This window comes from Felis catus, chromosome B4, assembly GCF_018350175.1.
Source record: "Felis catus isolate Fca126 chromosome B4, F.catus_Fca126_mat1.0, whole genome shotgun sequence".
In the NCBI taxonomy this organism is placed as follows: Eukaryota; Metazoa; Chordata; class Mammalia; order Carnivora; family Felidae; genus Felis; species Felis catus.
The window spans coordinates 122,523,103-122,546,562 of NC_058374.1; the positions used below are offsets into that span (position 1 = coordinate 122,523,103).

The 23,460-nt window shown below is 35.0% G+C and overlaps 1 protein-coding gene across 2 annotated transcripts; it reads right to left on the minus strand.

Annotated features, from left to right (window-relative positions):
• Positions 1-228: 228 nt before the first annotated feature.
• Positions 229-19,165, minus strand: PMCH (pro-melanin concentrating hormone). Of its 2 annotated transcripts, XM_019835414.3 has the most exons (5): positions 19,073-19,165; positions 10,678-10,879; positions 1,279-1,466; positions 747-945; positions 229-462 (listed from the first exon to the last, which is right to left on the minus strand). In XM_019835414.3, exons 2-5 carry the CDS (start codon positions 10,703-10,705, stop codon positions 413-415), a joined length of 465 nt encoding a protein of 154 aa, XP_019690973.1. In that variant the 5' UTR covers positions 10,706-10,879; positions 19,073-19,165; the 3' UTR covers positions 229-412. The 2 variants fall into 2 exon arrangements, with proteins under 2 accessions (XP_019690973.1, XP_003989225.1); XM_003989176.4 differs by lacking the exons at positions 10,678-10,879; positions 19,073-19,165 and having other exon boundaries at positions 1,279-1,566.
• Positions 19,166-23,460: the final 4,295 nt, after the last annotated feature.

Consider the following 23,460-nt stretch of genomic DNA (forward strand, 5'->3'; position numbering starts at 1 on the left):
CTGTGCTGACAGCTCAGAGCCTGGAGCCTGCTTCGGATTCTGTGTCTCCCTTTCTTTCTATCCTCCACCACTCATGCTCTGTCTCTGTCTCTCTCTCTCAAAAATAAATAAACATTAAAAAAAATTAAAAAAGAGATCAAGGTATAAGTTATGATTCTTTATTATATTGGTCTGAAGTGTATATAAGGTTAGTATGTTAAGCATTTAAAAAATACTCATAAATCATAATTATGCAGAATATTCACAAAGTTTAATGCACAGATAAAGCATACCATTTAAGTTACAGATTTATTTACTTTATTTTAAAACAGACATTTTAAATAATACAAGTCATAGTAACATTAAGGGCTTTTTCCTGGACAGACAATTAAATGATTTTGTTTTCTTCAGGAAAGATGTGGTCCAGCAGGTTTCAGACTTGCCAACAAGGTCGATAGACTCTTCCCAGCATGCACCTGAGCACTGAAGGAATAAAAAAGTTTAAATTGTCTAAAGGACTATTATTATCACACAAAATTTATTAGAAATAAGAGAATGGATCTTATACAGCTAATTCTGAGTCAGTATTACAATAACTCTTAAATTCTTTTTAATCCCACATCTGTGGCAGGGGGCACTTAATGTCAAGTGTAATTGAACCATGGTCTTACTTGATTTTGTTAAGATTGGATCCAGATCCACTTAAAGTCAGAATTCTCTTTTATAGTATTAAGATGTAAGAATTGAATTTTAAAAAGACTACTCACTGTCAAAATCTCTCCTTCCTATAGGAAATTTAGCTGAGTTTTCTTCATCCCCAATTTCTCTCTTTTCTTGTGTTGATTCAGTATTCTGAACTCCATTCTCAGCTGGAAAAGCTACAGATCCTTTTAGTGCCAGATAAGGTTTTATAGCCAGATTCAGTGGCAGACCATGATTTAAGAAATTATGTTTGGAGCCTGTGTTCTGTAAAGAAAAGGTTGATTTGTGTTTTAGCTGTCTTATTGGGAATAGAACTATAATATAGTTGTATAGTATTCTCACTGATCATTTCAAAGATGGCTCTGTACTGTTTTGACTCTTTAAAAATACATTAGATACAGGTTTTTGGGAAAAACCTTTTGGATAAGAGGTGTTGTCCAGAATGGAAAAACCACCTGCTATGTATGAAATTTCGTCAGTTGTCCTAAAGCATAATGTGACTGCTTGCATATATTTTTATAAAATTTTACTTTCAAAAGCATTGTAAACATCATTCAGATTTCCACTGAAAAAAGGATAAGTCCCATTGCCACTTACCTTTGAATTTTTGTTTTCCTCATCGTTCATGAAACTGCTCTCATCATTTTTATATTGTTCCAGAGAAGGAACGACGACTGATTTTTGAGGAGTATCATCCTTCTGAAAAGCTTTCCCCAGCCTGAATGTATTAAATACCATGTCATCTTCTAAATTTCTTATGGACTTGGATGCTGAAAGTAAAATGCCTTGAGAAAACAGAGAAAAAGTTAGTATTAATATGTAGGAAGAGAGACTCATTTTTGCCATTCTTAGTTTGATGTTTGCATAGAGTCAAATAAAAGTATGTAAAGTGAAGGAAAATTTCTCAAGTCAACCTGCTTTGAAAGTGATTCCTACCTTTATATATTTTCCAGTTTGAATAGCAAGCACTTCAAAGACGTAGACTTTCATCATTCTAGAAATGACTCATCAGATAGAGGCTAACCTCTTGTATAGCTGCTAATACCTACATTGTTTTGGTTTTAGTGGCATATTGTTTATTTTGAGTGTGTATTTTCTCAGAATCTGATTAAGATCCTTGGTAGAATGCTTTCTGTTGAATAGATTACAGTCTCTTGAAAGTGGATTGTTATTAAGGAAGACCATGGGACACCAGGCTCTCCATACTCTTACTGTTTTCTTCTCTATATTTTCTGATTAGGCATGGTATTAAAGCCAAAGTTATTTTATTTAAGGATGATAAAGGTTTTATTTACTTTTAATCCTGATTAAATTGAAGTAGTCTTCCAAAAGGATTTTCTTTCATAAATGCTCAGTTTAGTTTTTGGTAATTAAAGTATATATGCCTGTCAGTGTGAACAAAAAGTCATTCATACCTTATCAAAAATCCGCTTGTCATTGTGTTTTATCTCTGCATTTACAAGAGGATATTAATTATGAATTTAACAATGAATAAGAAGTCCATGAAAATAGCATTTATGTGTTCTATAAATATTAATTTTGGGTGAATATGTTGTATAATGGTTAATTAAACATTTTGCAATTAAGTTCTCATTTTCACCCCTCCAAGTAGGAGAATACATTCTTGTATTTGTCTTTTGGTACATATGTGCAAAAATTTTCTAGGGTATATTCCTAGGTGTGGAATTAGTCATGGAATACACGTGTTCAGCTTTACTAATGCCAGAATGTTTACAGAATAGTGGTAGCCAATTACCTGCCCACCAGCAGGGGTTTGACAATTCCCATTGCTCCATGTCCTAACCAATACTTGGGTATCTTATTGTCCTTTTAATTTGTATTTCTCTAATTACCAAAGAAGTTGAATGTCTTTTCATATATTTATGAGCCATTTGTCATTCCTCGTATGTAAAATGACCCTTAAAAAAAATCTTTGTCCATTTTTCTTTGGGTTGTCTTTTTCATAGTGATTTATGGGAGTTCTTTATATCCTAGATGTTATTGTTAGTTACATGTGTTTTATATATTTTTTCTCATTTTGTGACTTGTCTTCTCAACCCCTTTATGGTTCTTTTGGTGCACCAAACTGCTAAATTTTATTGTTTAAAAATTTTTCCCTCATAATATGATTAGTACTTTCAACATGTTTTTATTTAGAAATCTTTCCCAACCCTGAGATCATTATCATATTTCCATACATTCTAAAGCTGAAATGTTTTGACATTGACATTTAGATTCTTAATTCATCTGAAATTTTGTGTATGATTTAGAATAGAGATAAATTTTACTTTTTCCAAATGTTTTTACATATTTCTTGAATAATTTGTCCTGTGTCTACTAATCTGCACTGCTGTCTCTGCAGTATATCAACTTTCTGTATACATGTGTGTCTCTTTCTGAACTCTTCTTTCACTGCCAAATCAACAATCTTAATTATTATAATTCTAAAATAATTTTTGATATCTGGTAGGTCAAGTTTCCTAGCTGCCTGCTCACCCACCAGTTTTTCTTCTACAGCAGTTCCTTGGCTATTGTTCATTTCTTTTTCATATAAATCTTAACATCATCTTTTCAAGTTCTGTGAGAAACTTTGGTGGGATTTTGAAGGGAATAGTATTAGTTCTGTGGATTAATTTTAGAGGGTAATTGACACTTTTAGGATAATTCATTTTCTTATCCATGGACATGGTACTTTTCCATATTTATTTAGATCTTCTTTAATCTTTTAATAACATTTACTATTTTCTTCATAAAGTTCTTACATGTTTTTGTCGAAAGGATTATAATTCTTTATAATTATACTTAAACTATTTTAGTTATTATAAATGGTATTTTTAAGAAATTTACCTTTTCTAATGTTATTGTTGGTTATAGACATGCAGTTGGCTTTTGTGTAGTGCTCTTATAAACAAAATACTTTCTAAATTCTTTTTAATTCCAAATAGTTTATAAATGTATTAATTCTTTGGGGTTCTCCATGAAGACAATTGATATAAAAAATAAAATAATGGCATTTTATTACCTCCTTCCAAGCCTTTCTATATTTGTATGTGTGTGTGTGTGTGTCTTTCTTCTGTGTGTCTGTCTGTGTAAGCATGCACACTAATACTGACCAAAACCTCCAGTAAATGTTGGGAATAGAGATAACAGACATCTTTGCAGTATGACTGATTTTAGAGAGAATGCTTTTAATGTTTTGCTGATGATCATATCATTTTTCTCCTTCGATCTTTAGTAAATGAAATGAACAGATTTTTCTCATGTTAAGTCAACCATGTGTACATGAAACAAACCTTTTAAAAATATAATTGGAGTCAATATGGTAGTATTTGATTTAGTACATTTTACGTTTATTATCATGAGTGAGATTGATATGTACTTTCTCTTTCTTATGTTGCCTTTGTCTGGCTTTAAGGTTATGCTAGCTTCATAAAATGAACTGGGGAATATGTTTATTGCATTTCTTTTCTCTCCTGTAAAAACTATTTGAGTATGGTGTCTTCTTGCTGGGATTTTTTTTTTTATAACGATGAATTCACTTTGTTCAGTGACTGTAGGAGTATTCAGCTTCTCTGTTTCTTTTTTAGTTTGTTTCAGGAATCTGTATTATTATAGAATTTGTCCATTTCACTAAAGTTTTCAAATTTGCTAGTATAAAGTTATTAATAATATTTTCTTCTAAATATTTTAATTCTTGCTTCATCTGTAGTTATATTTTATTCTAATTATGTTTACTTGTAGTCTTACAGTCTCTGCCTGTCTCTTTTTCATCCCTCTGTTTTGATCAGGCTTCCTAGAAGTTTATCAGTTTTGTTAGCCTTTTCAAAAACAAACTTTTGGTTTGTTGCTCTTTATTATAGTTTTCTATTTTATTAATTTCTACAGTTTATTATTTTGGGGGGATATTTTTTATTTTTTATAAGTTCTTACATTAGAATAATAAATCATTAATATTTTGACTTTAAGAAAATAAGCTATATGTTTCCTTTTATGTATCATTTTTGCTAATTCCTACAATTTTGATAAGTGACTATTCAGTGTTTAATTCTAAGTTTTTATTATTTTCATTATTTCTTCTTTGACCCCTCAGTTACTTAGGTACTTTTAACATTCCAAATGTATGGGAATTGAAATTTAGGGGCAGGGGCTACCAATTTTCAACAGAGTTGTGTCAGAAGTCTTGGTCTATAAATTATAGAGTATTTGAAATCTAGATTCAACAATATGTAATGATTTTCAACTGTTTTTGACATACAAATAGAAATTTCATATAGTTCAACATAGAGAAACTTGCCTTATGGCCTATAATATCTTCACTTTACATAAAAGTTCTGTCTATTCTTGAAAAGACTATGTATACATTATTGTTGAGATCAGGGTTCTATAAGTCTCCATAAGATGAAACATGATAATATGTTGTTTAAATCTTAGATGTTTTATTCATTTTTTGTCCACATGAACTATCTATTATAGAAAGAGATATTCACAAATCACTACAATGGACTTATCTAATTCTTTTTGTAGTTTGCAATTTTTGCTTTATTTATTTTGAGCTTATGTTATTAGGACACTCAAATTAGAAATTGTTTCATCTTGCTTATAAGCCAAATCATGTATCATGACCCTCTGCAGCATTAATAATGTGTCTATTACTGTTATTTTTCCTGTATCTTTATGTTTTAGATATACATATTGTAAATACCATGTAGCTAAGTTTGGAATTTTTAGTCTTGACAATTCTGTCTTTTACTTAGAGACTTTAGTCTATTTATATTTATTCTGTTTACTGAATTACTGAGATTCATTACCACTGTCTTCTTTTGTGATTTTTATTTGTTCTAATATGTTTTCCTCACCCCACCCTCCCTTTCTTGCCTTCTGGTTAAATTTAATCTATTTTTTGTTCTTTTAGAGGCAACCCTAGACACTTTAATATCATCTTTAGTTATTTATGTTTTAGTTAATCTGTATTTCTGCGTTTCTCCCAAATAAGGTAAACACCTTCAAATCCTTAGCTCCAGTTACCATTATTCCTAATTTATATGCTATTATGTTATTTTTTTTAATGTTTATTTATTTTTGAGGGAGAGACAGAGTCGCATGGAGGAGGGGCAGAGAGAGACACACAGAATCCGAAGTAGGCTTGAGGCTCTGACCTGTTAGCACAGAGTCTGATGTGGGGCTCGAACTCACCAACTGTGAGATCATGTCTTGGGCTGAAGTCAGATGCTTAACTATCTGAGCCACCCAGTCCCCCCAATTGCTATTATTTTCTAAGATTTAAGTTCTGTCTTGATTTTTTTAATGAAATAGAGACTATTCCGTTGTTTTATGCAGTTAACTCTTGTTTAGATTTACCTGCAAGCTTACTTTTTTTTCCTCACCATTCCTTTTTACATCTGAGATCTTTGTTTGGTAATTGTCTTCCTTCTGAAATACAAGTTTCTGAAGTATACTGAGTTAGATGCTAACTTAGTGAGGGTCTGTTAGTTATGAACTAAGTTTTGTTTTGTTTTAGTTAAATGTATTTTGCTGTTCTTAAAAAATGGTGTCACTGTCTATACAGTCATTTATTTGACTATTATTTTCTCTTAGTACATTATTATTTCAGTTTCTGGTTTTCATTGTTACTAGTGAGCTATCAATGCTGTCGGTTTTAATCATGATGTCTTTATAGGTAATCTCTATTTTCTGTCTGTCTGCTTTTAAAATCTTCTCTTTGGCTTTGATGTTCTGCAGTTTCACATGATGTGTCTGGGTTTGGATTTCCTTTAATTTATGCTTAGATTCTTGAATCTGAGGTTGAGTGTTTCTTATGAATTCTGGAAAATTATTAGTTATTATTCCTTTGAATTTTGCCTTTCCCTTTTCTGGAATTCCCAGTATAATATTGGGCCTCTGTGCTTACTCTGTCCTCTATTTCTTATAACCCTCTCTTTCCTAGTTTTTCTTTCTGCCTCTGTGCATTTTAAATAATTATTCAGAGTTATATTCCAGCTTACCAGTGCATTTTCACTTATATCTAATATGCTGTTTAATCTGTGTTGAACTTTTAATTTCTTACATTTTTTATTTTTAAAAATTCTTTTTGGTTCCTTTTCATATTTGCCTGGTCAGTTTAAAAATGGTTTTCCATTTTTAAAAATTTGAAATCTTTTATTGCTTTAAATCTATTCTTAAACATTGATTTTATATTTGTATCTAATTATCCTAGTATCTGCTATCTCTGTCTGTTTGATTCTATAGTTTCTTATTTCTGCTTATCCCTAGTTCATGGTGTCTTCTTCATGTGTTTAGTGAATTTTCATTTTTTGTATATATTCATTGAACTGTATCCAAAGGAGTTCTTGAAATTCTTGTGTTGGCTTCTGCCAGGCCCCTGGAGCACTGGCAACCCAGGGCCACTTTAAAATTTCTGCTTGAGGCTTTTCAGGCCACAGCATCAGTACAAATACCAAACTAAATCAGTATGCCTTTGTCATTAGGAATTCTCAGGACAGTATATATTTTTTCTCCACCCGCCCCATCTCCCTCTCTTGTTTTCTTAGAGCCATTCCCAACATAGACTTGTTTCCTTCTACAGGCTGGATTTTTTTTTTGGTCGTTTACTTCCTTATGGGGTTCCCAGCTTTATGTGGGATTTTCTGATCTGAGCTCTCATTTTACTTGGGTCCTAAGGTTTGTCTTCTGTCCCAGCATATGTGGGTCATTAAAACCAGGTGCTAGGCCACCAGGAATTCACAGAATCTCTCAGAGCAAATGTTGTCTGTAACCCTTGTTAAGTCCTGTGGAATTTTTTTTCTTTTCTAGCTTCGTATGGTTTCCCTTATTTTACCACCCGTCCAGCCATACTTTATAAAAGATGTTTTTGTCAAGCATTTTGTCAAGATGTTTTTTACTGAGAGGTGGTCTCTACATAAGTAGTCTGCCATATCACTGGAGTTGGATATATCACTTCATACTTTAGTATAAAATTTTCTCTGCAAGGGAATCTTTGTGCAAAATGTATATATAATGCATGCTAAATTATATCCTTTTTAACTTTTGTGTTATAGGGCTACATTTCACGTTCTTCAGTGGTACTGTTTAATATTCTGATTTCTGTAAGTATGTTTTGTTAGAGATGGAAAGAGCTGCTAATTCTTTTGGGGACTACTTAAATCTTATTAGGGATATGTTTTCTGAGAGCATTTATAATAAAAGACTCTGAACTCCTCTGGCTTTGTTCTTAGAGCTTTCTTTATCTTTTTAATGTTAGTTGTGCCTTGATTTTCCCCAGGGTTTGAACCTGCTTTGGAGGTGCTATTTAATCTACAAAAGTCCTTGTTAATGGTAATTTTTTTTTAGCTGCTATTCTAGAAGTATAATAAATATTTATAATTATGTATTTTGTGTTAAATTTTCACTGCATGAATTGGTTTGGCTGATTTTCACCCAAAATTGGGACCAAATTCAAACCATTTTAACAGTTTAGAAAAGTTAGTTAATGTTTTCCTTTATTTTGTTTAAATTGTCTTAGACTCTGAACAGTATGAGGTTTTCCCATAATCATTTAATTATGGAGATAGTTTCCAATTTTCTTAAATGATAACTTTTTTTTGAAACATTGGTTACTCTGATGTGCAGTGGAGCATAGTAGATTTCTTTTCCATTGATGCTGAAAATGAAGTGTCCCCAAGTGGTAGAAAGGAACTTTGAAGAAGAAAAACTCTTGCCAGATGGACTTGGGTGGTTCAGAAAACCTTGGAAAGGCAAAAGGTTTATATCAAATGTGATCTTCATTTTCTGAAGAACTACTAACACCATGTATTTGTAAGTTGCTTTATCAATTTTTTCTTTTCTCCAGTTAACAGATCTTTCCCATACGATGCCAGTTAAGTGCAGTGCAAACCGAAGGGATTGGTTATTGTTTTATTGAGAACCCTGAATTTCTTAATGGCTAATTTTATGAGTCTAACAGCCAAGATTACTCAGTTATTACCAAAAGATATAAGAAAACTTAAATTCCTCCTCAAATTTATACAGTGAATAACCCATATACCTCTACCTAGATTCTACCATTAATATTTTACTATACCTGTTTTATTATCTACCCATCTTTCTATCTGTCCATTAATCATCTTATTCTTTTTTTTTTTGGTTTATTTATTTATTTTTGAGAGAAAGCGAGAGAGTGAGCGAGTGAGCATGAGCAGGTGAGGGGCAGAGAGACAGAGAGAGAGAGACAGAGAGAATCCTAAGCAGGCTCCATGATGCTAGTGTGGCTTCAACTCATAAACGTTGAGATCATGACCTGAGTGGAAATCAAGAGTTAAATGCTTAACCTGACTGAGCCATGTAGGCACCCTAATCATCTTATTCTTCTAATGCATTTCAAAATACATGTATCAATATATTTTCTACTAAATACTTCAGTATGCATATCATTAAGTACAATTTAATATTTGTTTACAAATTTTTAAGTTAAAATTTTACAAAAAATGTACAATTTGTGCATTTGGTAAGTTTTGACAAATCTATATATCTATGTAACCCAAACTCCTTTCAAGGTAAGATATTGCCATCACCCTAGAAAGTTATCTCTTGCCTCTTCATCATTAACTGCCACCACTCTCCCATCTCCATGCCTTACCCCAGTTCTGTGTCTGAGGCCATCTTTGTTCTGATTTTTTGCACTGTGAATCAGTTTTGCCTGTTCTGGAATCACACAGTATGTAGTCTTTTGTGTAAGTCCTCTTTCACTTAGCATGTTTGACATTCATCTATGATGTGTGAATTAATAGTTCCTTCCATTTTATTACCATTGTGTGAATAAATCACAGCTGGTTTATCCATTCTCCTTTTGGTAACTTTTGAGTTGTTTGGTTTTTAGTTTTTGCTGTTATAAATAAGGCTTCTATGAACATTTTTGTACAAGTCTATTTGTGGACATGTTTTTATTTTCTTGTATAAATACCTAGGAATGGAATTGCTGGGTCATAGGGTATGTATATTTGATATTATAAGAAATTATCAGATTGTTTTTTTTAAAGTAATTCTACCATATTACACTTCAACCAAGAATTTATTAGAGCTTCAGTTGCTCCACATCCTCACCAACATTTGATGTTGTCAGTCTTCTTAATTCTAGTCATTTCAATAGATGAACATGATATCTCATTGTGGTTTTAATGTGCATTTCTCTGTTAATGATGCTGAGCACTTTTCATGTGCTTATTAGCTATTCACATACTTGTTTTGTGAGGTGTCTGTTTAAATCTTTTGCTCTTTTTTTGTGGGAGGGATTTTTTTTTTAATTGTCGAGTTGTAACAAGTTTTTAAATATCCTAAATTCGAATCTTTTGCTTTGTGTGTGTGTGTGTGTGTGTGTGTACGTATTTTTTCTCTCTCTTGACTATTCATTTTCTTAGTTGGGTGTTTAGATGAACAGAAGTTTCTAATTTTGATAAAATTTATCAATTCTTTCCTTTATCATTACTTTCTGTGTCCTAAGAAACCTTTGCTTACCTCAAGACACAAAGATATTCCCCTATACTTCCTCTAAAAACTTTATGGTTTTAGCTTTTACATTTAGGTCTATGGTCCACCTCAAATTTGTTTTTGTGTATGATGTGAGTATGAAGTAGGGTTTTATCTTCATTTTTATATATGGATATACAGCTGTTTAGGTACCATTTGTTGAAAAGATTTTCTTACCCTCATTGTGATGCTTTGGTGCTGTTTTTAAAAACTAAGTGACCGGGCGCCTGGGTGGCGCAGTCAGTTAAGCGTCCGACTTCAGCCAGGGCACGATCTCGCGGTCTGTGAGTTCGAGTCCCGCGTCGGGCTCTGGGCTGATGGCTCAGAGCCTGGAGCCTGTTTCCGATTCTGTGTCTCCCTCTCTCTCTGCCCCTCCCCCGTTCATGCTCTGTCTCTCTCTGTCCCAAAAATAAATAAACGTTGGAAAAAAAAAATTAAAAAAAAAAAAATAAAAACTAAGCGACCAAAAGTACATACCCATTTTGGGATCCTCGAATTTGTTCATTGATCCAATTGTTTATTCTTTTTGCAGTACCATATTATCTTGATTACTATAGCTTTATAGTAATATTGGAGTCAAGAGTATAAGTGGTGCAAATTGGTTCACTTTCAAAACTGCTTTGGATATTTTATTTCATGTTTATCATTATAAAATTGTAGTGTACATTCTTTTATCGCTCTGGAATTAAACCAGAAGTTATTAATAGAAAAATAGTTAAGGCTATCTACAGATATTTACATATTATGCAACACACTTTTGAATAACGTATGGTTCAAGAAGGCAAATGCAATAGAAATTAGAAGATACTTTGAACTGAACATAACAAAAATATGGCAAAAGATGGGGTTTAGTTATGCAGTGCTTATAGAAAATATATAGCTTTAAATGCGTATTTTAGAAAATAAAAATAATTGAAAAATTAATTATCTAAGCTTATGTCTTAAGGAATTAGTAAAAGAACAGCAAAGTAGACTCAAAGAAAATAAAAGGGAGAGGTTGCTAAATATAAGAATAGGGATCAATAAAATAGAAGGCAGTCATAGAATAGAAAAATTTTACAAAGTTAAAAGAATAATAACTAATGACTTGTTGGCAAGACCATTTAAGAAAGAAAGACAAAAAACACAAGTTACTAATACCAGGAATGTAAAAAGAGAACATTGCTATAGATCTTACAGATATTACAAAAGATAATAAGTGAATATTATAAACAACTTTTTGCCAATAAATTTAGATGAGATGAATGAGGGATTGGCAAACTCCTGCAAAAGGCCAGATAGTAAATAGTTTAGGCTTTGGGGACTGTATAGTCACATCTATTCAGCTCTGCCTTTGCAGCATGAAAGCAGCTGTGCATAATGATTCAAAACTGGGTATGGCTGTGTCCCAATAAAACTTTATGTACAAATACAGATAGCCTGAGGGACATAGTTTGCTGACTCCTGAGACAGACAAATGCTGTAGGAAAAAAAGACGTTAAGACTGCCACAAGAAATAGGAAATCTAAATATTTCTGTATCTACTAAACAAATTGAATCCATAAATTAAAACCCTTTGTCTCAAAGAAAACTCCAGGCCCAAATGGCTTCATTGGTATATTCTTCCAAGCAATAATACCAATCTTACAAAAATTCTATCAGACAATAGAAAAAGAGGAAACAGTTTCTGTGGTAGCTTTGTAATCTATCACCTTACCTAGGCTGAACTATATTTTCCAAAATTTCCTTCCCTTTATCTGTATGTTTCTAGTGGGAGTTGGCCACAAGAGACATTTTGTAAGAGATTTAGAGGACAGAAGTGTGAATCAGCATTCATTTAGCTTACACATTATGCTGCTTACCTGCTGCCTCATCTGGTTGGCTTAGGCAGCAGTCAGTTTTTCTAACTGACTTTTTCACTTTCAGTTTTTCTAACTCCTGGGACGTGTGCATGCGTGTGTGTGTGTGTGTGTGTGTGTGTAGTTCTGTGATAAAGGGCACTAGCTTTCCTACAGGACATATCAGATACAGCAAGATCAGATATGAGTTTCAGTCTGTTTTCACTGTTTTCAACTCATGCGTATGGGTTCCAGCTTCTCCTGTTCTTCCTTACTTTACATCTATCTTCCCTCCCAACTGTCTGCCCTGGGGACTCCAGTATTGGATGCTACACTCTTATGGAGAATGCCCAGTTAGATTCCACAATTGCAGGAGACCAAATCCCTATAACAAATCCTATATATGTGTGTGTGTATGTGTGTATGTATACATGTTTGGTTCTGTTTCTCTGAATCCTGCTATTTCCCCAGCTCTTACTTTGAGTCTAGCATAAACTTGGCACTAAAACCTGACAAAGATATTACAATAAGAAAAAATTGTAAGCCAATCCTTCTCATAAACAAAAATGTAAAAATTCTAGGGGTGCCTGGGTGGCTCAGTCAGTTGAGTGTCCGACTTCAGCTCAGGTCATGATCTCACGGTTCGTGGGTTCGATCCCCGCGTCGGGCTCTGTTTTGACAGCTCAGAGCCTGGAGCCTGCTTTGGAGTCTATGTCTCCTTCTCTCTCTGCCCGCAACCCCCCCCCCCCCGCCCCCCGCTCATGCTTTGTCTCACTCTGTTTCTCAAAAATAAATAAATGTAAAAAAAAAAAAACCATTTAAAAAAATGTAAAAATTCTAAACAAAATATTATCTAGTAGAAACTAGTTATGTGGAAAGAATCATAATTCTTGACCAGGTGAGGTTTACTTCAGGAAAGTAGACTGGTTTAACTTTCAAAAAAAAAATCAGATTTACCACATTAAATTAATAAAGGAGTAAAAACATGATCATCTCAATAAATGCAGAAAAGCACAGTGATCAGCTGTGCCAAATGCAACTGGGTGAGATAAGAACTGAGAATTCATCTTTGATTTGGCCGTGTAGATAGTCCTTGGTGACCTACATGAAGTTTCAATGATGCTGGTAGAGACCAAACCCCGGTAGGAGAAGATTTAAGAAAGAATTGGAAGAGAGTAAGTGGAGATGTTAAATATAAACAAAATGCCAACAATTTATGCTGAGGAATGCAGAAAAATTGGGCTGTGGATAGAAGAGGATGTGGCACCAGGGGAACATTTCTATTTAAAGGTGGAAGATATTATATCATGATGATAATGAAGAGAAAGAAGTGTCATTGCTGAATCTGTGGGACTCAAATAACAGAAGGTTTCACATGTTATTGACAGTGTGAAATAAAAAGGACATTCATTCTCCTTCCAACCCTTAAGTATGTATGGTGGTTAAAATATCAGTGAAATGGAGGAGGGTATAAGTATGTTTGTTACCCAGAAAGTGTAGTACAAATTGGAGAGGGAGAGAAAAGAAAGCACAGAGCTGTTTGGAGATGACAGTGTGGGAAAGATGGATGACTGGAGGGCTCACATTTGGGTGCAGAACAAGGACAGCAGGGTATATGGCAAGGTGGATTTGGCTGGCAAGAGATTTAGTCCTAGCACTTCTTAGAAGAGGATGGTGTTTCTGTGTGTGGTGTTTACGTAGTAGACAGGAAAGGGTAGCTCCTGGTGGGCATTTAGGCCACTCAGAATGCAGCAGTGGAATTGAGAGGTTACACCTCAAAGAGTTTGAATTTAGTTGATGAGTTGATTCTAGTTTTTCTGTGAAGAATCAACTTGAGTCTGTAATTTGAAGGCTTGGGAGAGATGCAAGGCTCCCAACACACAGGCTCAGGCTCATAGAGATTCTTAGGCTTAGAGATCTTCATGATTTGGGGCCCAGCTGAGGGCTGTGAAGGCTATAAAGCTTTTCAAGAATCAGCTTGAGTCTGTCTGTAATTTGAGGGTTTGGGAGAGATACAAGGCTCCCAGCACACAGGCTCAGGCTCATAGAGATTCTCAGGCCTAGAGATTCTTCATGATATGGGGCCCAGCTGAGGGTTGTAAAGGCTATAAAGCTTTTCAGTTTTGCAGATACAGTGTGGGTGGGTAGGGTATCTTGTCACCATGCTCAATGTAATGGATTTGTGGGATGGTAGGTGGAAGATGGGAGAGTTGGTGATGCTCTACTGAAATTAGCCCAGTGAATATGAGACCAAGTGAGTAGAAACATTGGTATCCTCAAGCTTTGTTCTGTCACGGCTGCTAATTGATTTAAATATTTATATCTCTATAATATGTATTTGAATTATGGGGCTGCCTTGCATAAGGTTTCCTCTTTTTTATTTATGTATGAAGATTTTAATTCATCTCTGTCTATGAACACTGGTGGACTGGCTGTTTCCCAGGATCTCATCACTGGATGATGATGTTGCTATTAGTGTCATATAAGCAGAATTAATAAAATTGTTTAAAGAGTCAAATGAAGAGCCTGTTCTAGTGAATTACACATTACCAGTTTTTACAGCTTAGAAAATTCTTGAGAATTGCCTTAAAACCTTAATGCCGTGAATCAAGATATAAGTAACATCAAGAGTTACATGAACATGCTTGAGATTATGTTTGTGGCCAAATTTTTCAGTTGCCTTGCAAAGAAAATTCTTGGATATTGTTTTGATTCTTGGCAATTTTGGAGTCATCTGATAGCATGCTTCCAAAATAACAATGTGATGATAGCTTTCAACATTGGGTTACCAAAAAGGATTGTTGTATTGTATACATTGATTCATAATTTCATGTTTCTTCACCATTATGGTAAATACTGCATTGAGACTTCATTGTTGCACATGTTTGGAATCTTATGTTTGTACTCTCATGGCTGTCTTCAGCCCTCAGACATTCTTGATTATCACATTGAGAACTCTAGACTCTCAAAACATTTTGGTTTCTATTATGTAGGATGCATATGAGATTCGTTTGTTCTACTTCATTTTCTTCTGTTTGTGATAGAGATGGGATCAGATGGAAACATCTTGATATTGGTATGCATGCTAGTCTTCATTCTGTGTAAATACAGTGCTCTTTTCTACCATCATGACTTTGTTCATGTTATTCTCTGCTCTTAAAATTCCCTCATCTTGTCCCTTCGCCCATCTAAAACTAAAATACCTTTCAAGACTCTTCTTTTGTAGCTTTCTCTGAGTGTTATAGTCAAATACCTTTTTCTGAACTCCTACAACATTTGTATTACATTATTATTTAGAAAATAATTGTTTCTTACATTCATTACTTTACCAAGGCCTTATGTATCTGCAGAAACTTGTCTTGATGACTTCAATTGTTTATCATTCCCTGTATCCCTACCATGTAACTTTGTCTTCCCACTGTGGGCAGGGTGACCTGCCCACTCCTTGACTTTGACCTCAGTCAGGTGACTTGCTTTAACTAATGAGAAGTTAGCAGATATTACACAAGAAGAGACTTGAACTAGTCTTGCACATTGAGGATTCTCTGTTGAACCTCTGCCATCACCAGGAGAACATTCCTCTGCTAGCCACTGGAGAGAGTTCCACATGGAACAGAGCCCTTGCTACAGCTGAGGCCTTCCTAGATCAGCAGATACCCATTCAAACATCAGACGTTAAACCAAGTCCAGTTGAGGTCAGTAGAGCTGCCTAACAGACTTTCAGCTGATTCTAGAAGCACAAGGTATATAAACATAAAGTTTTGTGTGTGTTTGTTACACAGCATTATTATAGCAGTAGATAATTGATACAAATGTTCTGTGTCGCCTGGCCTTTGTCTTGCTTGCTACGTTTTTTTACTATTCTCTCCCTCAGTCTTTGATCACTGTCTAGCCATATTGGCCTTCTTTCTGTTCCTCTGATATGCCAAGATAACATTTTTGGCTCTAGATCTTTGCCCTACTCTGTTCCCTCTGTCAGGAGCATCTTCCTCCTATTATTTGTATGGGCATTTATCCCTCATCATCCTGAGGCTCAGCTCACGTGGCATGATTTCTGAGAATGCTTCCTTGATTCCACTGCCTGAAGGAGCCCTCTTCTAAGTCATTCTGTATTCTATCTCATCTTTTCATTTTCTTTACTGTGCTTCTTATTTTCTAAAATTATCTTATTTGTGTATATGTTTATTGCCCATTTTCCCCAGTGTCCAGGAGGGTAAGGACTTTGTTTTATTTACCTTCTTAACCCTGGTATTAAGAACAGAATCTGGCATATAGTAGACTTTCATTAAATAAGAGGTAAATGTATGAATACATTTTTGTTAATCAAGATGACAGACAATACAAAGTATGATAGGTTCCTCGGGCTGCTGTAACAAATTACCATAAATTTGATGGTTTGAAACTACAGAAATTTATTTCTCACAGTTCTGGAGGCCAGATATCTGAAATCAAGCTGTATGTAGGGCCACAGTCCCTCCAGAGGCTCTAGAGAAGATCTTTCATTGCCTCTTCTAGCTTCTGGTGGCTGTTGGCATTGTGGCTGGCTGCATCTGTCTCTATCTTCAGAAGGTCTTCTCTGTGTCTTTCCTCTGTGTATCTGTCCATAATATCCCTCTGCTCCTTACCTCTAAGGGTTCATGTGATGGCATTTGGGGCCCACCTGGATAATATAGGAATATCTATTCATCTCAGGAGCCTTAATTTAGTCACATCTGCACAGACCCTTTTTTCCAAATAAGGTATTACATACACGTGACCATGTTATGTAAGCTCACTGTGCTATTTCCTCTTCTTCCAAAATTCAGTTATATAAATAACTGAGTTAAGAAAAGTTATTTCTGCAATTGAGAAATACCTGCTTCTGGTCATTAGAATGTAAGCTAACTGAGGACAGGGGAATTTGTTTTGTTTCATTTTTCCCCCTGCCCCCCACCAGCAGTCTTTTCAAAACCTTTGAAAATGCAAGTCAAATGACTTCACTTGTCAATTCAAAAACGTCCAAAAACTTCAGGCTGCATAGTGGTGTCCAAACCTCTCCTTGATCTGATGGTCTCTCTGATTTTCTGATGTCTTCTTTTGCACTTCTAAACTTGCTCTCTCAGCTCCAGGCACATTGGCCTATTTGCTATCTCTTAAACTTGTGGTTTCCATGCCTGAAACTCTCTTTCCCCAGGTATCTGCCAGCTTGCCCCTTTACCCTCTAAGTTGTGTCTCAGAGGTCATCTTTTTAGTAAGGTCTTCCCTACACAGCCCTTTCCTGTTATGCCCTGCCCCTCTTCCTCACTTTCATTTTCTCCTAGAACTTAGTATCACCTGACATGCTATTTTACTTATTTCTTTGCTGACTGGCTTTCTCTGTCCAGCAAAATGTAAATTCCATGAGGACAGGGATATTATCAGTTTGTTCATTGCTATATCCCCAAGGCTTTAAATAGTGTTTGGCACATAGTAAGCACTCAATAAATGTATATTGAATAATTCAATGAATGTTCTGCAATGTGACAGTCCAGTGAGCCACCCAGATTGTGGAGATATGGTCTGCCTATCTAACTCTATGTGGAGATAATATTTCTGTGGATTTTTCTGTATTCTAAATGCTTGGTTTAGACTGATTGATTTTAGTATTTACTACTGTGTACTTGAAATGCTGTTAATTCTCCATGTAGTCAAAAATGGCTAAACTCTCTAATCCCTTTCTTTACAACTTTGTGGAGTGAAATTCCCAGGTAAACAACCTGTTAAACGTCTTGTTGGATTTCTTTTAGTTGTGTATATTTTGGGGGCAGTGGTAGTGGTGGCAAAGAGACACTTTAATGGAAAACCATAAGTTAGGATTCCCCATTCTCTACTTAAAACTCCAATAAGTTCTTTTTTCAGATTAAAAAAAATATATATGTTTTAACTTTTAGTTTTAGAGAGAGCACGTGAGTGGGGGAGAGGAGCAGGAGAGAGAGAGGATCTTAAGCAGGCTCCACACTCGGCATGTAGCCTCATATGGAGCTCAATCCCATGACCCTGAGATCGTGACCTGATCCGAAATCAAGAGTCGGATGCTCAACCAACTGAGCTGCCCATTGCCCCTAAAACTCCAAGAAAATTCTTAACTGAAATTTTGATAAAAAGCAAATGAGGCTATGTAGCATAAGATGAATAAAGGGTACTATAGTGTAGTTGCACTAGCCACATTTTAAATGCTTAGTTGTCACACATGGCTAGTCACTATCATTTTGAACAGTGCAGTTATAGAACATTTCATCATTGCAGACAGTTCTACTGGACAGCACTGCCCTAGACAGTGGGAACTGTGAAGATTGATCTAGAAAATAAGATAGCAGTTGTTTTATGTTTTGTCTCCCCAGGGAAAGTATAAGGATTGTGTTTTGTAGTTCTCTTGTGCTTTTATTCATTCAACAGATGGTTACTGTGTATCTAATAATACATGCCAGGCACTGTGCTAGCCATTAGGAATTCAGTAGTTGGCAGGATAGCCTCAGGCCCTTCTGTATGAAGCTTATATTCTAATGGGAGAGATACTCATTAAATAGTCAATCATACAAATAGCTATAATCTACATAATGCTGGATATAAAGTAGCTGTTTAAACAACCACTGGTTAATTAACGAATATGTACAGTCTCACCAACTTCTTAGATCCTTACAAAATAGGCACAAAAAGTTACATAGTAATGTATAGTTCAGGTATACAGGTAGTGTCAAAAGTTTCTGTGCAGCTAATAAATTTAGTAATATGCAGACTGCCTTTTGTATTTTTTTTATTTCGGACATAGAGCAAAGATTATGTCAGTTGCCCTGTGGTTTAAAGCCACAGTTATTCTGAGAGTACACAGTTGCCATCATTGAACAGTAGCTGATCCAAAAGAATTCCAGCCAAGATCTTGCCAATGATGGAAAGAAATGATGTGTCCTGGTAGTTGCCAAGAAGTATATTTTTCTTGTTGATGGCAATCATTGTGTCTTCGAAGCTCTTCGTATATTGTGATGTACATATATGACTGTTCCTTAGGAAGCAGTCAAATTGATTCAAACCCTGCTTACCTCTGTGTAATTTGCAGTTATACAGATGCCTCATAAATGTTTTCAGTACTGCTGCCGCCGCTGCTGTTGCCAATAACATTCCATAGAAAGTTCTAGAAGTGCCATGGAGACTGGCACTTTATCATTGTTTATTATTTTAATTTCATTTTTCCCTTCAAATCAGCAAGTCTTGCTTGTGCTGTTAAGTCCTAGAAATTCTCCTTTAATATGGAAGGGGGTATGAAGTGTAATTCACACTTCTGAGAATTTTCTTTTTGTTGTTGATTTTTGTAACCTCCTTTAGACTTCTCTAGGTGGTATGTCTGTGTGTGCTTTTTATTGTTAGACACTGACACTGCCAGTACCCATAATAATCAAAGGAATTATTGCATTGGTTAATAATTAGTGGAGTAACAGATTCACAATAGAGGCAAATAAATTGGGAGATTAGTTTTCCTATGCAAAGAGGAGTTTGGGAATAATCAGAGCACAGCCAGTGTGGTGGCTCCACATGTCACCAGAAACTAGGTTCTCTCTTTGTTCTTGGCCATACTTAGTACCGGCTTCCATCTCCAACATCACTATGGTAGTTTTTGCAACTCTAGTCATCATATCTGTATTTCTGGCTGAAAAGAGGTGGGGGGGGGGGAAGGCAAAATATAGCACACATCAGTTGAAGCCACACAAGGTATGTCTATCTACCTCTCACAAAATCATTCCTTATTGCAAGGGAAGCCAGGAAGTAATTTTTAGGTAGATCTAGTTGGCACCCCAAATAGTATTAAAAGTAAAGAAAATTAGGAGTATAGATATTATGTTGATAGCTTACAGTCTTGCTCACTGTCTAGCACATATTATTGTTGGTAAACTGTGGGCAGGTGGAAAAACTACTGTTATTAAGAGTGTGAAATTGCTCATGAGTCCACTTTTACGAATATGACTTAAATGTAGCCATATGGAAAGCAAGAAAAATACACTTTCTACTTTTATAAAGGAAAAACTGGTTGAGGTAATGAAATATTTTTGGTACATTTTGTTTGACCCTGGCTAGTCAAGTATTTCCCATGACCTGAAGTATTGTTCACTCAGGAAAGAAAAATCAAGCACGTAGTAGGCACCCAATAAATCTTACTGAAATTAATCACATTTACTTATCTTTGGTAGAAGTTCATTATGTGGTTTCCTTATTAATACAGGGTAATGTTACACTAGCATGAATGATTAATGCCACTTGATGAAGGATGGCATCATGAAAACTCGAATTATTTCATTTGTTCAGTTTTCTCATTTTAGAATATGACAGCAATACCAAAAACCATGATGCCTAGGAATAAAGCTAACCAAAGAGGTAAAAGATCTGTACTCTGAAAACTAAAGAACACTTATGAAAGAAATGGAAGATGACACAAAGAAATGGAAAAATATTCCATGCTCATGGATTGGAAGAACAAATATTGTTAAAATATTTATACTACTCAAAGCAATCTACAGATTTAGTGCAATCCCTATCAAAATTCTACCAGCATTTTTCACAGAGCTGGAACAAACAATCCTAAAATTTGTATGGAACCACAAAAGACTCTGAATAGCCAGAGCAATCTTGAAAAAGCAAAGCAAAGCTGGAGGTATCACAATTCTGGACTTAAAGATATGTTACAAAGTTGTAGTCATCAAGACAGTATGTTACTGGCACAAAAACAGACACATAGATCAATGGAACAGAATAGAAAACCCAGAAATGGACCCACACCTATATGGTCAACTAATCCTCAACAAAGCGGGAAAGAATATCCAATGGAAAATAGCCTTTTCAACAAATGGTGTTGGGAAAACTGGGCAGTGACAAGCAGAATGAAACTGGGCCACTTTCTTACACCAACACAAAAATAAATTCAAAATGGATGAAAGACCTAAATGTGATACAGGAAACCATCAAAATCCGAGAGAAGAACATAGGCAGCAACCTCTTTGACCTCGGCCATAGCGACTTCTTACTAGACAAGTTGCTGGAGACAAGGGAAACAAAAGCAAACATGACTATTGGGATTTTATTAAGATAAAAACCTGCACAGCAAAGAAAACAATCCACAAAAATCAAAGGCAACCTATGGAATGGGAGAAGATATTTGCAAATGATGTATCTGATAAAGGGTTAGTATCCAAAATTTATAAAGAACTTATCAAGCTCAACACCCAAAAACAAATAATCCAGTTAAGAAATGGGCAGAAGACATGAATAGACATTTTTCCAAAGATGACATTCAGAGGGCTAACAGACATTTGCAAAGATGATCAACATCACTCATCATCAGGGAAATAAAAATAGGAACCACGATGAGATACAACCTCACACCTGTCGGAATGGCTAAAATTAACACAGAAAACAACAGATGTTGGTAAGGATATGGAGAAAGGGGAAACCTCTTACAAACTGGTGCAGCCACTCTGGAAAACAGTGCAGAAGTTCCTCAAAAAGTCAGCAATTGCACTATTAGGTATTTACTTAAAGGATACAAAAATACAGATTCAAAGAGGCACATGCCCCTGAATGTTAATAGCGGCATTATCAACAATAGCCCAACTATGGAGAAAGCCCAAATGTCCATTGACTGATGAGTGGATAAAGATGTGGTGTATATACACAATGGAATATTATTCAGCCATGAAAAAGAATGAAATCTTGCCACTTGCAATGATGTGGATGGAACTAGAGGGTATTATGCTAAGTGAAGTAAGTCAGAGAAAGACAAATACCATATTATTTCACTCATGTAGGAATTTAAGAAACAAAACAGATGTACATAGGAGTAGGGGGAGAAAAAGAGGGAGGCAAACTGTAAGAGACTCAACTATAGAGAAGGTTGCTGGAGGGGGGGTGGGTGGGGGAATAAGTGTTGGGTATTATAGAGGGCACTTGTGGTGAGCACTGGGTATTATATGTAAATGACGAATCACTAAATTCTACTCCTGAAACCAATATTACACTATATGTTAACTCACTAGAATTTATATAATTAACTAGAACTTAAATAAATACAGCAGCAACATTTCCTAAGGACTTATTTTAATAAGGCTATTTGACCATTTAACAAATATTTAGTGGATTTTTTTTGCCATTTTGTTATAAAATCACACAAAGATACAGAAGGAAACTTCACACAAATGTATAGCTTAATAGGTTACTACAAGAGAAAATAACCACTCAAGAAATGAAACTTTTCTGTACACTCCACAAACCTCTGTGTGCCCAATCTCTCTTTCAACCTCCTAGTTAACACCTCAAAAATAACCATTATTATTATTATTTTTATAGTAATGGATTCCTTGAATTTCTATGTACTTTGAATACTCAAGTGTGCATACCTAGACACCATAATTTAGTCTTACTCATTAAAAAAAAACCCCAAAACTTGTCTTAGAAGTCTGTTTTTGAAAATAGTTTTCCCCTCCATCTTTTTCTTTTTTACACAATTTGTCTGTTGATTAGCCCAAGATATTTGACCTGTAGAATTTCCTACAGTCAGGATTTTACTAATTATGTACTTACGGTGAAGTTCAACCTACTTATTTGCCCTCCTTATTTCATGCAAATTGGTAGTAGGATCCAGAGACTTAATAAAACTCACGTTTGATCCCTTCAGTAAGAGTATAAGTGAGGTTTTTGTTTTGTTTAATCAAGAAGCACATAAGTATTCATGTTATTATCAAGTATTGATGCTCAATTAATTGGGGGTTTAAAAGTGGTGAAATTCTAATTTATCATTTTTTTTTCATTTATTATTTGAAGTACTTTTATAAGAGATGTTTCCCCTTGTCTAATATTTTGTTTCTTGGTGGTACACTGTATATAAGAAATGAAGGATAAATGCTTGGTTTTTCCCCCTTATTTTCAGTGTTCACGATAATGAATTGGCATCCCTCTCATTCTCAAAAGGTGATCTTTTACTTTTGTTTTTCTAAGTATTAATATGAACTCATGAATTTAAACATACTTTTTGTGTTTCATTCACTGAGATTATTACACGACTTAGAGCTCAAATTGTGCCATCTTTGGCCAGGGGGAGCCTCTTTACATGGGCTCCTGAGTCTGTGATAGCTTTCTTGCCATCTAGTATGGTCCATTGTTCCCGGTTCATCTTATACATTTCTTTTGCTAGACCTGAATTTGTCATTTCTTCAAAAAGTCTTGAACTGACAGTTGGAATTTCAATGCTACAATCTGGGTAACAGAGCTCTCATTGCTATTGGGTTCGTCATTTTTTTCTAAGCCTCTCCAGTGGATAGAGCAAATAAACACATTATGTTAAATAGTTTGATGAACTCATATTAATGCTTCCAGTTCAAATTCAACTGTAATAATTTGTAACTCAGTCTCTTTGTGTTGTATTTGTATCTGCTTTTTCTCTCCC

Bases quoted from the DNA above. Each gene is read 5' to 3' on its own strand.
- PMCH (XM_003989176.4), bottom strand. From the start codon at position 1,527: ATGGCAAAAATGAGTCTCTCTTCCTACATATTAATACTAACTTTTTCT. The intron at 946-1,278 runs GTAAGTGGCAAT...TTTTCTTTACAG, and splicing joins AGGAAAACAAAAATTCAAAG to AACACAGGCTCCAAACATAA. The intron at 463-746 runs GTGAGTAGTCTT...TTATTCCTTCAG, and splicing joins AGGAAGGAGAGATTTTGACA to TGCTCAGGTGCATGCTGGGA.